The sequence below is a fragment of the Alligator mississippiensis genome, chromosome 4, assembly GCF_030867095.1.
Source record: "Alligator mississippiensis isolate rAllMis1 chromosome 4, rAllMis1, whole genome shotgun sequence".
In the NCBI taxonomy this organism is placed as follows: domain Eukaryota; kingdom Metazoa; phylum Chordata; order Crocodylia; family Alligatoridae; genus Alligator; species Alligator mississippiensis.
The window spans coordinates 120,195,244-120,208,474 of record NC_081827.1 but is presented as its reverse complement, the minus strand read 5'-3'; the positions used below and the strand labels follow the sequence as shown (position 1 = coordinate 120,208,474).

The following is a 13,231-nucleotide window of genomic DNA, read 5'->3' as shown; positions in this document are numbered from 1 at the left end:
TTCCATAAGTGAAAACTTTCTGCCTTCCCTGAACCTTGGCTTTATTACTGCAGAAATAACAATGGCATTCATATCAAGTCTTTCACCCAAACTTGGATACTTCTAAGGTTCTTATCTAAGGACTGCTCTGCACACAGCTTCAGAGTCACTCTTACCTCTGATGTATCTGCACTGAGTCATGGAAACTTTCTTTGCACAACCTGAGTTAGATCAACAAAGAGAGAAGTATTTCAGTCTAATACTGCCACCTTTATTAAAGGTGTTTCCAACAGTGTATCCAAGATAACAAATGCATTCTTTCTGGCTGGTCTGGCTTTTTCAATGATGTCACCTGTAGTTAATGGAAAGCTCATCCCTGGGGCAGCATATTCTTATAACTAATTAAATCATCTCTATTCAACAACAAGTGCCGAGACATTGTGAAGAGATTGGAGAGAGAAGTATAGGGAGAAGATTTTTGGGATAAAGCTTGAGGTTTCCCATTTCAGGAACAGCTTGTTTTAACTCTCAGTTTATTGGTAGAAGCTAAGCTTATAATTAATGAACATCCCTAACTTGTTTGGGTTTTTTTGTAATGGGAAATTAGTTAAATCTGGTTATTGGACCATACTGCTGCTAGCAGAGCTTCTAGGGAACACAAGGATTGCAAGTAGTTCAGGGAAACTAACCACAGAGAGAAAAGAAAGCTTAAAATAACAGAACTATGCACTATCATGCAGGAGTATGCAGTTATAAGTCTTTACTCTTTGGGTGGAAGATCCCTTGGCATTTGACCCCCATGAAGGCAGCACACCTGGGAAGCATGGCTCTTACTGCTATCCTGAATCACTCTAAATTGTGTGGTAGTTAGGCACATATATTGTGCACTTGACTTTTGTGCAGGCAGCCATACAATAACATCACTGAAAGCCACACAACCAAATACAATATATCTCATGGTAATATGGGTTGAAGATGGGTGTTTGTGAAAAATGTATAAGCACAAGTAAAGCATGGGTGAGGAGTGCATTGAGCTGTCATTTAGCACTGGCTTATCTGTGGTAGGAATGCTACCACTGGTTTCAGTCAGAGAAATCATAGAAAATAAGGGCTGAAAATGACCTTGAAAGATCATTGAGTCCGATCCCCCCTTGCTCTGGGCAGGAATACTGCTGAGATCAAATGATACCATCAAGGTGCATGTCCAGTCTCCTCTTGAAGACTTCCAAGTTTGGGGAATTTACCACCTCTCTGGGAAGTCTATTCCAGATTCTGATCACCCATAGAGGGCAGGGCCTGCTGGAAGGACCCTCCTGGGGAAGCATCCCAGGGTCACGGGACCAAAAAGTGCCACGTGTCTAAACCAAGAACCTTCTCCTGCAAGATGAGAAAAATTAAACCAAACATTTAAAAGCTTTTGGAATTCTACTCTGAAACTATTTGGTGCAGATGTAGATGGCAAGGGTAACTGGAGAGAGTCTAGAAAGTGCAGTTAGGTAATATTGTGATTTATCGGTAGCTTCTTTCACATCATAATGACTACATTTTAAAGTTCTAACATTCATGTTTTCTTTTTCTTTGCTTAAGTGTGCTAACCACTTTCACTGCTTTTTTTTCCTCTCCAAGACTATGGTTACTTGTAATATCTAAATACAGCTTTCCTTTGTTCTGCTCTTCAAGTAAAGTGAGACAGTTCTCCACAGCCAAGAATTAGCTAGGTAACTACTGGAGCACTCCAAGCATGCTTGGAATCCGTAGTTACAATCCATGTACACCAATAAACAAATGCATTCATATTTCTGTGATGTGATGTTATGTCCAGCATTTCAAAGTCATTGTTTGGTTACTATTTTCATTATTCATTAGTCCTCAACCTTTTCTACATGGTGGTTTTGATGGGTCTATCATTTGCTTTTAGGTAGATAATGCTTTTCTTTCTTTCAGAAGCTCATCTGGGCTTCTGTAAGAACATAGTAGCTCTATATCCAAAGGGAATCTGAACAGATCTTTCCTTACAGAAAAGAAGAGCTGCACTTAGTGTTCTTTATCTCACCATGTTTTAGATTAACCTTGTCTTTAAATTACCAAAATAATTTTTCATTCTCATTTAGGTTAGTGGTTGGATTACTAGGGCATATTATGCTTTGTAACTTATTAAGTATACTTACCTATGGTAGATAAGTAAAAATTGTTTGATTTTTTTTTTTTTAAACTCTCAAAATTATTCAGTGAGTGATTTAAATGAATTGATGCACCCTATAAGCAGTGCAAGCTTATTTTGAACACACAAGAGACTTTACGAATCATTAAAAACCTGATCCTAATACAGAGATGCATTGGATAACTGGATGCACCCGAAGTGGCAGCGACACGCTGTATTTTTAACACCCTTCTCCAGGTCCAGCCCCAGGGCTGGTGTCCCAGTCACCCCTACCTTGTTATGCTACTGTCCCAATATATCAGTGTATTTTAGTACTCAAGATTTGTTAAATCTAATATAGTTCTTTACAGGAACACAGAAATAAATTTGATGCATATATTGGTTTACAGAAATATAATGGTATCCACTAATTATTACAGCGTGTACTGCAAATTATAAGCTAATATATTTTATCCCCTCTTGAGGTCCATATTAAAGAATGCCTTTTGGTTATGGACAGGCATTATACTTGTGTTAAATATACCCTTGTAACACTAGAAAAAAATGAGCATACAGCTGTTCAAGCTGTTTGTAGTACTACAAGGATGCTGAAAGTGGTACTAAATAGTAGTGCTTTCCGAGAGGAACTTCTCTGCTTCATAGCATTATGCATAATACCTGCATAGTTACACCTAGTGATCCAGAACCTCCTGCATCCCACAATCTTCTACTGTTCTTTCCTGCCAGGGGGGGAGGGGGAGTGACTGGCTCCTTGATGGTGGTGAGCTTTGGGATCCTCCTGCTGTGCCATGGCTAGCACAGGCAGCAGAGCTTGAGCTCGGCCACCCACAGTGGCTGTGTCCTTGCCTGGTTCCACCAGTTGGCTGGCCACAGGGTTTCCGGGGCTGATCGGTAGAGTCAGGCAGGTGTGGACTCTGCCAGTAGTTCATTAACAGCTTGCCCTCTTCCCTGGCAGGGGAAATGGCAGCCTGCCAGTGATTGGGTTCTCAAAGGGACAGGTAGGGCACTGAGAGAAGTAACATTTGTCACAATTGGCCCCCTGAAAACACAGCTGCAGAGTGCTTTAAAAGTGGCCAGTTGTTCACTTTTATGAAAGTGAACAATTGTTCACTGATGAACAATTCACTGATGAAACTCAGCCCCGCACCGCCCCTGGTGCTGCCTGCAGGAAGGGAGGGGATGGAGCTTCTGGCTGGGGTTTGCTGAGCTGAAGTGGGGGGCTGGTGGATTGAACCCCCACCCCCAACCTCACAGCACCATCCCCCAGCTCCCTTGTAAAAAGGTCACCTGCCACCTACACAAGGACATTCTTGGCTTCGTGGAATATTTAACATTTTTGTTTGCTATCAAATAATAGGTAGTCAATTGAACTTTTTTTGACTAGTCAGTTGACTGGCTTGCCAACCCTACTTTGTAGCACTACAGATGAACACCTGTCCTTCCCCTTTGTCTTTTGATGGCTCTGTAATGCTGTAATATTCTGCATTGACAAATCTTTTGCTAGTGAAATGTCCAGGAATAGATTTAAGGATACAGGTTAATGATATGTTCGTATTTATTGATCATCTTGGAAGTCTAGCTGAATAACAGTTTGTCATATTTGCTTTATAGAAATTATGAAGCACACAGCAAAGTGCAACACAAGAAATATGCCAAATGCAAATATGATTTTGTGGCAAGAAACAACAGTGAGCTTTCTGTCTTGAAGGATGATATCTTAGAGGTAATGTATTAAACAAAAATCAGAAATATCAGACACGTCTCAGAATGGATAGTGTCCTCTCTGTGGGCTCTGTAGGGGCTTGGGATAATAACTGGTCCAAATTTCTTTATACCAGCAATTTCTTAAGCTTAAATATGAAAGTTTAAGTTCTGTTTTTAGAGATTTTGCATTGATTAGGTTGACTGGTCATTAATAATTTGATGGGATCACATAGCCTTCTTCAACACTAGTTTGTAATTAGTAGGTGTACAACAGAAGTGCTTAAGACCCTGTCAGTGTCTGTACTGTACCCACAACCAGTGAAAGAGCCCCTGTGCTGAAGAATTTGCAGTCTCTAAAAAGACAAGAAGGATGAAGGAAGGGTTGGGACAATATAAAGATGAAATGTCTAAGGTCATGTTTTACGGGGTCCTTTATCAGAGTTGGAACCTGAGCCTCTTGACTACCCATCCAGTTCTCTCTTCAGCAGGCAGTGTGGTCTTCCTAACTGTTGTACCTTCAGAAATTGTCATGATTTTTTTCTTAGTTTGTCTTTTGGCCATCAGTTAGCATTCATATATGCAGTTTCAGTTTTAGTCCATATGTGTGAGGTGTCCCCAGCAAATGTGGAACTTTAAACTTATCTGTAAAACCATGAGACTCCTATTTTTCATCCCTCTCAGATCTTGTCCACTATTGAGAGACAAAAAGAGGTGGTAGGTGCTTACATATTATTTTAAAAGTGTTATACATATACACAAACACACACACAAGCCCTTGACTGAAATCTCTAAACAGTACTTCACATAAAAATTAATTATGATGATGATGGAGATGTGCTGCAATAGTCCCTTAGAGACATTAGTAAAAACTCTGGCTGGGCACTATAATCAATTACAGTGTTTCTAAAGCATTTAGCTATTGACTGACTGTATTGGAAGCACTGAATTTCTGTACTCAGAGGGGCCTTTTCTGTTGCCACCAGGGGGGGATTAAAATAATTCTTTCATATGAATTGAACATGAAGGGATAATATAGTTAAGCATAACTTAAGAAGCGACCTAGGACAAGTTCCCGAACTGGTTGTGAATAATCCCAGCCCTCCATATTCCATAAATAAAATCACCACTGAGCCAAATAAAATTACAAGGTGACGGAAAAGTCTTCAATATGGGTCAGAAGGACACCAACCATGAGAAGTGTGTGGAAGAAAGCAGCAAATATTATTAAAAGTATACTTCCCCCATTCAGTTTTAATTGTAGAATATCTTTTGATAGCCTGTTTCACTATACAGTTACTAAGCAAGTACATGCACTACTTAACAAGGGATATTTAATGACAGCCAGCAGCTTCTTTCCATTCTACTAATTAGAGGAAAAATAGGGTGATATTTTTTTAATAGGTTTTACTGTGCACACTGAGGTCTCTGTATGCTTGTAATGGCAATAACATGTTTGTGCCTTCAGTCCAGAAAATATAATCAGTCAAATAAAAAATTATATAGAGTGCACTTAAGATGGGAAGGGAGTGAAGGAGCTAAACTGAACTGAAAACTGAAAGCTGGTGGATGGGGACCTGGGGATGATGGGGTATTGCTGCAACCTGTACAATACAAGCCAAAAAATAACCACAAGATACCTGCATCCAGTCAGGGCGGCTAGGATCTGGAACCAACTTCCAAGGGAAGTGGTATTCACTCCTACCCTGGGGTCTTCAAAAGGAGGCTAGATAGACACCTTGCCAGGGTTGGTTGAGCCCAGCATTCTTTCCTGCGGACTAGATGATCCGCTCAGGCCCCTTCCAACCCTACCAACTATGAAACTATGCATCATTCAGCATTTTAATTAAATTAATTAAATGATTGCAGATCCTGGATGACAGAAAACAGTGGTGGAAAGTTCAAAATAAAAGTGGTGCTTCAGGGTTTGTGCCAAACAATATCTTGGACCTATTGAGATCTCAGGAACCTGGTTTGGGACGTTCTGAACCTGCATATACTCACACTATACAGGTATTTGTCATTGTTCAGACTTAAATTGTATTTTTAATGCTGGAGGAAGAAAGAATGGTTCAGGGATATAAAACAGTCTCTTAACTCTAGTGTAACTTCAAAAGATTTCTTTTGTTCTGAAGGAGTTGAATTTAGTTTCTGTGTTGCCGAGTCTGAAATAATGAAAACTGCAGAATTGATCATATGTCACAATCTTTTTTCTGAGGGTTCTGTTCTGCTTGTTTGCTTGGTAGAATTGGCATGATTGCAGCCTAATATAAGCTGTGCATTTATTTTAATCATAAATACCCATCATGTATTGATAGCTGTTGATGCCAAAGAAGGAGTTTGAATTATTTAAGGTATGGTTAATTTAATTTCCTCTAGGACAGTGAACTTTAGTTTCTCCTTTAGTTTCTGTTCTTTCTGTGTTTTTGTCTGTGTGAAGATATATATTAGTCTCTACTATCTCACATTTTTTAAGTTTGTAAATACATAGGTGTAGAAACCTCTGTATGGTATTGTGGCTTCAATAGATTTATGTGTTTGCTATTTGAGTTCATGGAAAAACTTTCTTAATCACAGCCTTAGTACACTGACAAAAAAATCTAAGTTTTTGGCCTGCCTTCTTTTTTTTTTTTTATGGAATACTGTTTGGAAACAAAGTATTTTATCCACTGATTACGTGCCCAGAGCACAGTTAAAGAGCCTATCCTGCAGTTGCAAAATATAAGGGTCCTTTTTGTCCAGGTATGATGTTCAGGTGGATAAAGATGTTTAGGATCAGAACATAAGTATATTTTAATACCGTCATAGGAGGCCAAAGGCTTATGTATACCTGTCTTCTAAGAGTGTGTTTTGTTTCTTGTTTTCTCTTGTGCCATGTTGCTTCTAGAGATGGGCGGGGCAGTTTGGGTGAAGTGGAATTTCAGAATGTATGCTTGAACCATCATCCAAAAGCAACAGAAACCTCAAATAATTTTTTCTCTGATTAATCTTGTTTTCTATTATTCACTCTCTTATGCTCTTACATTTCTGGTTTCCAGTCAGGAGTTGAAATGCCCGTCTGCTTTAATTAAGTACTCGTATTGCAGAGACAGCTGGATCGCATATGATTGCCAGGCACTGTATATGCAAATAAGATGAAAGATGCACCTTTCATGTCATTTATAGCCTAAAAGCCCTTAAGAAACTAGTCTTGCTAATATGTCCAGCCCCAGTTCCAAAGACCCATCAAGTTCTGATGTAGTAGATTGGATAAGCTTCCAAAAGACTGAGACTTTACTCTTCAATTTGGGGGCACATCGAATGTCCTTTTAAACCTTTTCCTTGAGCAGCTCTGGAGTTGTAGACACTGCCCTGAATAAGGTTTGCATATTACTAGCTGTTTTCAAGTAACATTTCAGCTCTTTCTCTAAATAAATTCTGCTTTTTACCTCTGTGTGGTGTTAAGCATGTGTCTGGAGTGGTTTTAATGATCTGGGTTTTCTTTCCTAGCTGCATGTAGCTCATGTTTGTCTGGCACTATTTACCAAAAACTATTTGGTATATTATAGTGGTATGTTTTTTTTTAAAAATAGAACATGTTAAAGTCATTTGCTAAATAAGGCCACAGGTTTTGGAGGCTTTTTCCTTAGAATAAAGAAACAGAAAAGAATAGAATATGTGCTTTTTACTTTTTTTACAAAGCACTTCTCTCAGAACCCTGGAAATTAGTGAAAGAGAATGACCTTCTAATGACAGTGTAGTACAGGGGTAGGCAACGTTTTTTGGCCAGAGTGCCAAAAAAACCCACAATGTCTACCTTGGAAGGTGCTGGAGTGCTCACATGCCAGAGCCCAGAGCAGCTGTTTGCAACCTGGCCCACGGAGCCCAATCTGCTTCCAACAGGGCTTGCAGCCTCCCAGTTGCCTGCTGAGAGCAGCCTGGGCTCTGTGGCTGGCAGCAGCTGCCTAGAGCCCAGGCTGGTGGTGGTGTGCCGAGCAAAATGGCCTCGCATGCCATGCTCAGCACGCATGCGGGGAGTTGTTGACCCCTGGCATAGTACTTTCCTCTCCTTGCCAGTATTCAGCCTAGCAGAGACATTCCTATGTGTGGCATGCACTACTTGCCTTATGGTATTTTAAAAGTGAAATTTTCTCGTCTTCACCCAAATTATTTATTTCCCTAGCAGTAAAGCCAAATAGAAAATAATGCAGAAACTATTTTTTCCCAGGCAGATGTAGTCTGTACTTTGCCCATTTCTTGTTAACTTTGATCGTGTTAGAATAAAGTCTGAATGACATAGTTCCCATGTTCATGTTCTGAAGCAAATTCAACTTAGAAGTACCATAATTAATAACATTAGGACAAAATCTCCCATGAGATTCACTGTATTGTCAATGGTATATTATGAATACTGTGTAGATGGGGAAAGTCTTCACCAAAAATTGTCATATTTTACTTCTTGGTTAATACTATAATTCTAGTGCTCCTGAACCTATTTATCTATCTGCCTTGGGTTTTATGATAGCCTTAGTGTCTGGCCATTAAGACACTGTTTTATGGGGTGGGCCCTAAATGAGGTGGTGGCGCACGCACGCACGTGTGCACGTACATACGTACGCGCACATGTACGCACATACGTGACAGAGAGATAGATAGATTTAACAAATCTTTAATGCATTAATTTTTGTAAAAACCTTATAAGGTAGGAAAATTCTGCTGCCACCATTTTAGAAAACTAAAATGGAAACACTGGAACTAAACCCCAGGTTAGCACCATAGCCTGCTTTTCTAAAATCTGACCATAAGTGGAGTTCGCAGTGGCCATAGTACAACCACAAGTGCACACAAGTGCTGTGTAGACTCCTCCAGGCTTTCAAATAATAGTTCTTTTTCAGCACTAAAGTTTAGGGTTCTCTTCAGGGCATTCTGCCAATTATAAAAAAGCTATGGTCTGTTGTTATGATGTTGTTTATTTGTCCATTCAACCAAAATATTTCTTTTCAAGTATAAGGACTGCACTGCAGAGGTGACTAGAAAGAAAAAAAAATCACTTCCTGTTGCTGAAGAGTTAAAATAAATGCTGAAAATGGTCAAATTCCTTGCTCTCCGGACTATTCTCTAGCCTTAAGCCCTCTCCTTGAGAGCTGAGAAGCTATTGCATTAATCATTGTGCTTGCATACTTTTTTTCAGGGCGGGCAGAGAATACTCAGCCTACTTTCTGCTGCGTTCTCTCCACTTGTAACCCTTCTGAGTATACAGACTGGATTAGCTTTTGGTTTCAACTCTTAAACCATTTAATGGGGTGGGCTCTAGATCAGGAGTTGGCAGTGTTTGATGGCGGCATGCTGGAATGACCCAGCTGAGTTCTAAGTCAGGCTTGCACTAGGACATGGCTGCTGCCACCATCACTTTTCTCTGCCACCCAGCCACAGTGCAATGCAAACCAAGCAGAATGCTGCCGAAGCCCTCCCTTTGTGGGCCAGCTGTACAGATAAGGCACCTGTACCCTAGGTTGTCACCTTGGATTGAGTCCTTTTGCTGTTAAAGGTGGTAGCTGCAGCAAAAGACACACCATCCACTCTATTAGTGCAACTCTAAGGCTCTGGAATTCTTTTCTCATTGGAAATTACAGTGAAATCAGCCCCAGTAAACAGGCTTAAAATAAAAGCATTTTTTCTTTATAGCTTTATCTGGGTCTATTGATCTCAATTTTTGGTTAAATGCTAATAATAGCCTGTTGTCTAAGTTTCCCATGGTCTTAACTTTTTAACCTGCCTTTGTTTTGGAGCTGTGAAGGTTTTTTGATTGCTATCATACATTATGAATATTAATAGCTCATCATGCAAGCTAATTATTTCCCCTTTCTTCATATGAAGAGTTCTAGTGGAAATGTACACTATGCATACATTAGTTTGTATTTGTTTCGATATTTTTAAAGCAAAACTGAGATGTGAAAGAAGACAAAGGTGTGTCCTGATAGATAAAGAAGAATTTATCCTCCATATATCTGAGTGAGGTAGAGTAATAGTATGCCTGCTTTTCAGCTGAGGAGCTGAGACGGTGTAACACTTTCAAAAGGGCCAAAGATCCATTTTAACAGGTTTTCAGACGTTTAGAGGCAGAATCCTCAATTGGATTCCTGGCAGTCAGTTGGTCTTAAAGTACATAAGTATGCAAACAGGGTTCTTTGGGTGAATCTGATATGTTTTATTAAACCAACTTAAATAGTTGGAAAACACTTATTAAGCAAGCTTTCGGGTTCAAAAACCCTTTATCAGGCTAAGGAAGTTTCAGCAGTTGGTGTGTGCTCTTCCTGGATGGAATGAAAAGAAGAGAAGCCAGAGGCTGGTCTGGTATGCATACAAGACAGGTAGTCAGTGAACCAACCAACATCCCACACCAGGATGGCATCCAAGCCTGCCTTACATATCTACAGGAACAAGATTACAAGTCAGAATACAGACCCAAAGATATTACTGACCGTATACATTTCATCCTCACACACAACAATTTCACTTTTAATAATCAACACTTCCTCCAGATGATGGGAACAGCTATGGGCACCAAAATGGCCCCACAGTATGCCAACCTTTTTATGAGCCACCTGGAAGAAGACTTCCTCAAGAACTGCACCATCAGACCCTTGCTATACTTAAGATATATCGATGACATCTTCATCATTTGGACTGAAAACCTACAATCTCTGATTGAGTTCCATCAGAAATTCAACAATCACCATCCCTCCATCCAACTTTCTCTAATACTCCAGCACCAACATCTCCTTTTTAGACATGATGATCAGTATCCAGAATGATAAAATACAGACCACATTATGCAAGAAACCCACAGACATATCTGCACAGAACCAGCAATCACCCTAAACACACCAAAAAAGCTGTGATATATAGCCAAGCCCTCAGATACCACCGCATTTGCACTGAAGAGAACACCCGGGATTGCCACCTTACCAATCTTAAAAAGGCTTTCACCCAGCAAGGACACTCCTCCAGAGAGATAAATCGCACGTTTGAAAGAGCTACCCGGATACCACATAAAGAACTGCTGCAGTACAGAAGAAAACCCCCACAAATCGTACACCGCTGGGTATGACGTATCACCCGTCCCTTGAACCTGTACAGAAAATCCTCAAACAATTGCAACCCATACTAGAAAGAAACCCTATTCTTAAAAAGATCTTCCCAGAGCCACCCATCCTAGCCTTCAAATAAGCACCGAACCTCGCTAACCTCATCACCAGAAGCAAACTTCCTCAAGCCCAGAACACACCAAAAGGATCCAGACCGTGCCATGACAAGAAATGCAAAACCTGCCAACACATCTCCACCACCCCCACTATTACTACACCCCACAACAGAGCCATCAGCATCCCAGGATCTTACAGCTGCACCTCCAGAAATGTAATATACCTCATCCAATGCACCAAATGCCCTGATGGAAAATACATAGGAGAGACCAAACAACAACTGCGCACCAGAATGAATGCACACCGGAAATCCATCAAAGACAGAAACACTCAATTACCGGTGGGGGCACATTTCTCACAGGCAGGCCACTCTCTCTCCAATCTCTCAGTCCTGATCCTCAAGGGAAACTTACACAGCACTTCCCAGAGACGAGCCTATGAGCTCCATTTCATCAACCTGCTGGATACTAAAAATCATGGACTAAATATAGACAGTGGATGTATGACACATTATAACCTGCCTGACATCTGACTCCCCAGGTATCTCTCCACTTTCATCCCCCTCCTCTGTCTTCCCCCCCCCCCCCCCCAGCCTGTCTCTCACCCATCGACTCCTCAATCTACATTTTCACTGACTACCTGTCTTGTATGCATACCAGCCCAGCCTCTGGCTTCTTTACTTTTCATTCCATCCAGGAAGAGCACACACCAACTGCTGAAACTTCCTTAGCCTGACGAAGGGTTGTTGAACCCAAAAGCTTGCTTAATAATTGTTTTCCAACTATTTAAGTTGGTCTAATAAAAGATATCAGATTCACCCAAAGAACCTTGTCTGCCTATGTCCTTAGACCAGCATGGCTAAAACCTACACTCCTATAAGTATGCAAGTCATTTGTGAAAATAGGAGTTGTGTCCAATTGACTTGAAGCCTCTAAAAAGTTTGCCTGATTTTAAAATTACCTTGATGACCTCCTAACACAAATTGTTTCAAACTCTTACCAGTCATTCTGAGAACTGTAACAACAAAGATGTGCGGCCTTTTTGTGATGGCATGTAAGCAGCAAGATAGAATTCCATTTACCACCAGGGGGAGGAGGGTGCATGTCTTGTCTATCCCTTGGAATCTCCGAGGGAGCATCTCATTCAAATCTTTTTGTTAAGCCCCACGCTTAAAATCTCTCTTGGAGATGTGACTTGCCCTTTCCACTGAGAGTTTGTGTCCAAAATTAATGTGTCTTCTGGATGCTCTAGATAACAATGTTCTCATCTACTGCCAGCTGGTATGAACTGCTGATTATGAAGTATACTTGTAGTGAAGCTACACCTTTTGCCAGGTGCCCATTTCATGGTTGCCAAAGAGTTGTCGTCATTTTTATCCGGAAACCAGAATCCATTTACCTTTTCATAATTAGCACTAAAATTGTCATCCAAAAGACTCTTAGTGCTTGAGAAGGTACTATATGTCCATCCGACTCTGTACTGCTCCAGTCCTGAATTATTATTTGTGGGCATTTGGCTAATGGAATTGTCGTTGTCTATATGTCAAAACACGTTGGTCGCTGATGATGGTCAAAATTCCCATTTGGTACTTTTTTGTGAGAAATGAGGAATTAATCCTGACAATCCTGGCTAGTTTGTTTGGTTAATTAAGTTGTCTAGATTTCCTTCCAGATCCAGCTGTTTACAGTTTTCATATTCTGCCTATTTGTTATGTGGTGCTGCTTGGTAGCGTGAAAAGGATTGCTGTCTATCGTTTCAAAAGTAGTTAGTAATCTGTGGGGGCCCAAAGTGCGCTTGTGTAAGCATGCATGTGTGTATGTGTGTGGGGGTATGTATATGTGTTTACACATAGACACACACCTTCTATTCTTCACACATGGATGCATCTGAACAACAAAGTCGGCTCTGTGAAGCATTAGCCGATCGATTGAAGCAGAATGCCGTGTGTGAGAACAAGACTGTTATTGCAAATAATCTGTCTCTAAAACAAAATGCTACTTTGAGGGTTTTTTCTTGTAACTGCCCTAACAGAGTAGTGTGTGCTGACATCCATTTTGCACTTGCCTTTGCCTTTCCTACTTTTGTTCTTGGCTCTTTTCTCTGTGTACAGCCTTAAAGATTTTGTGTTCCAGTAGTACAGTTGATTTGCTTGTAGTTTAATATATTAGGCTTGTACAAAATAGGGCTTCTGCTTTGAAAGTTTTTT

General features: G+C 40.5%; 1 protein-coding gene across 7 annotated transcripts in view; it reads left to right on the top strand.

The window, feature by feature from the left end:
- Positions 1-13,231, top strand: part of EPS8 (epidermal growth factor receptor pathway substrate 8) — a 195,370-nt gene that overhangs the window by 167,975 nt on the left and 14,164 nt on the right. For all 7 annotated transcript variants that reach the window (XM_059726544.1, XM_059726541.1, XM_059726542.1 and 4 more), the window contains 2 exons: positions 3,752-3,863; positions 5,711-5,854. In XM_059726544.1, the coding sequence (XP_059582527.1) occupies positions 3,752-3,863; positions 5,711-5,854 (256 nt within the window). The remainder of the gene's footprint in view (positions 1-3,751; positions 3,864-5,710; positions 5,855-13,231) is intronic.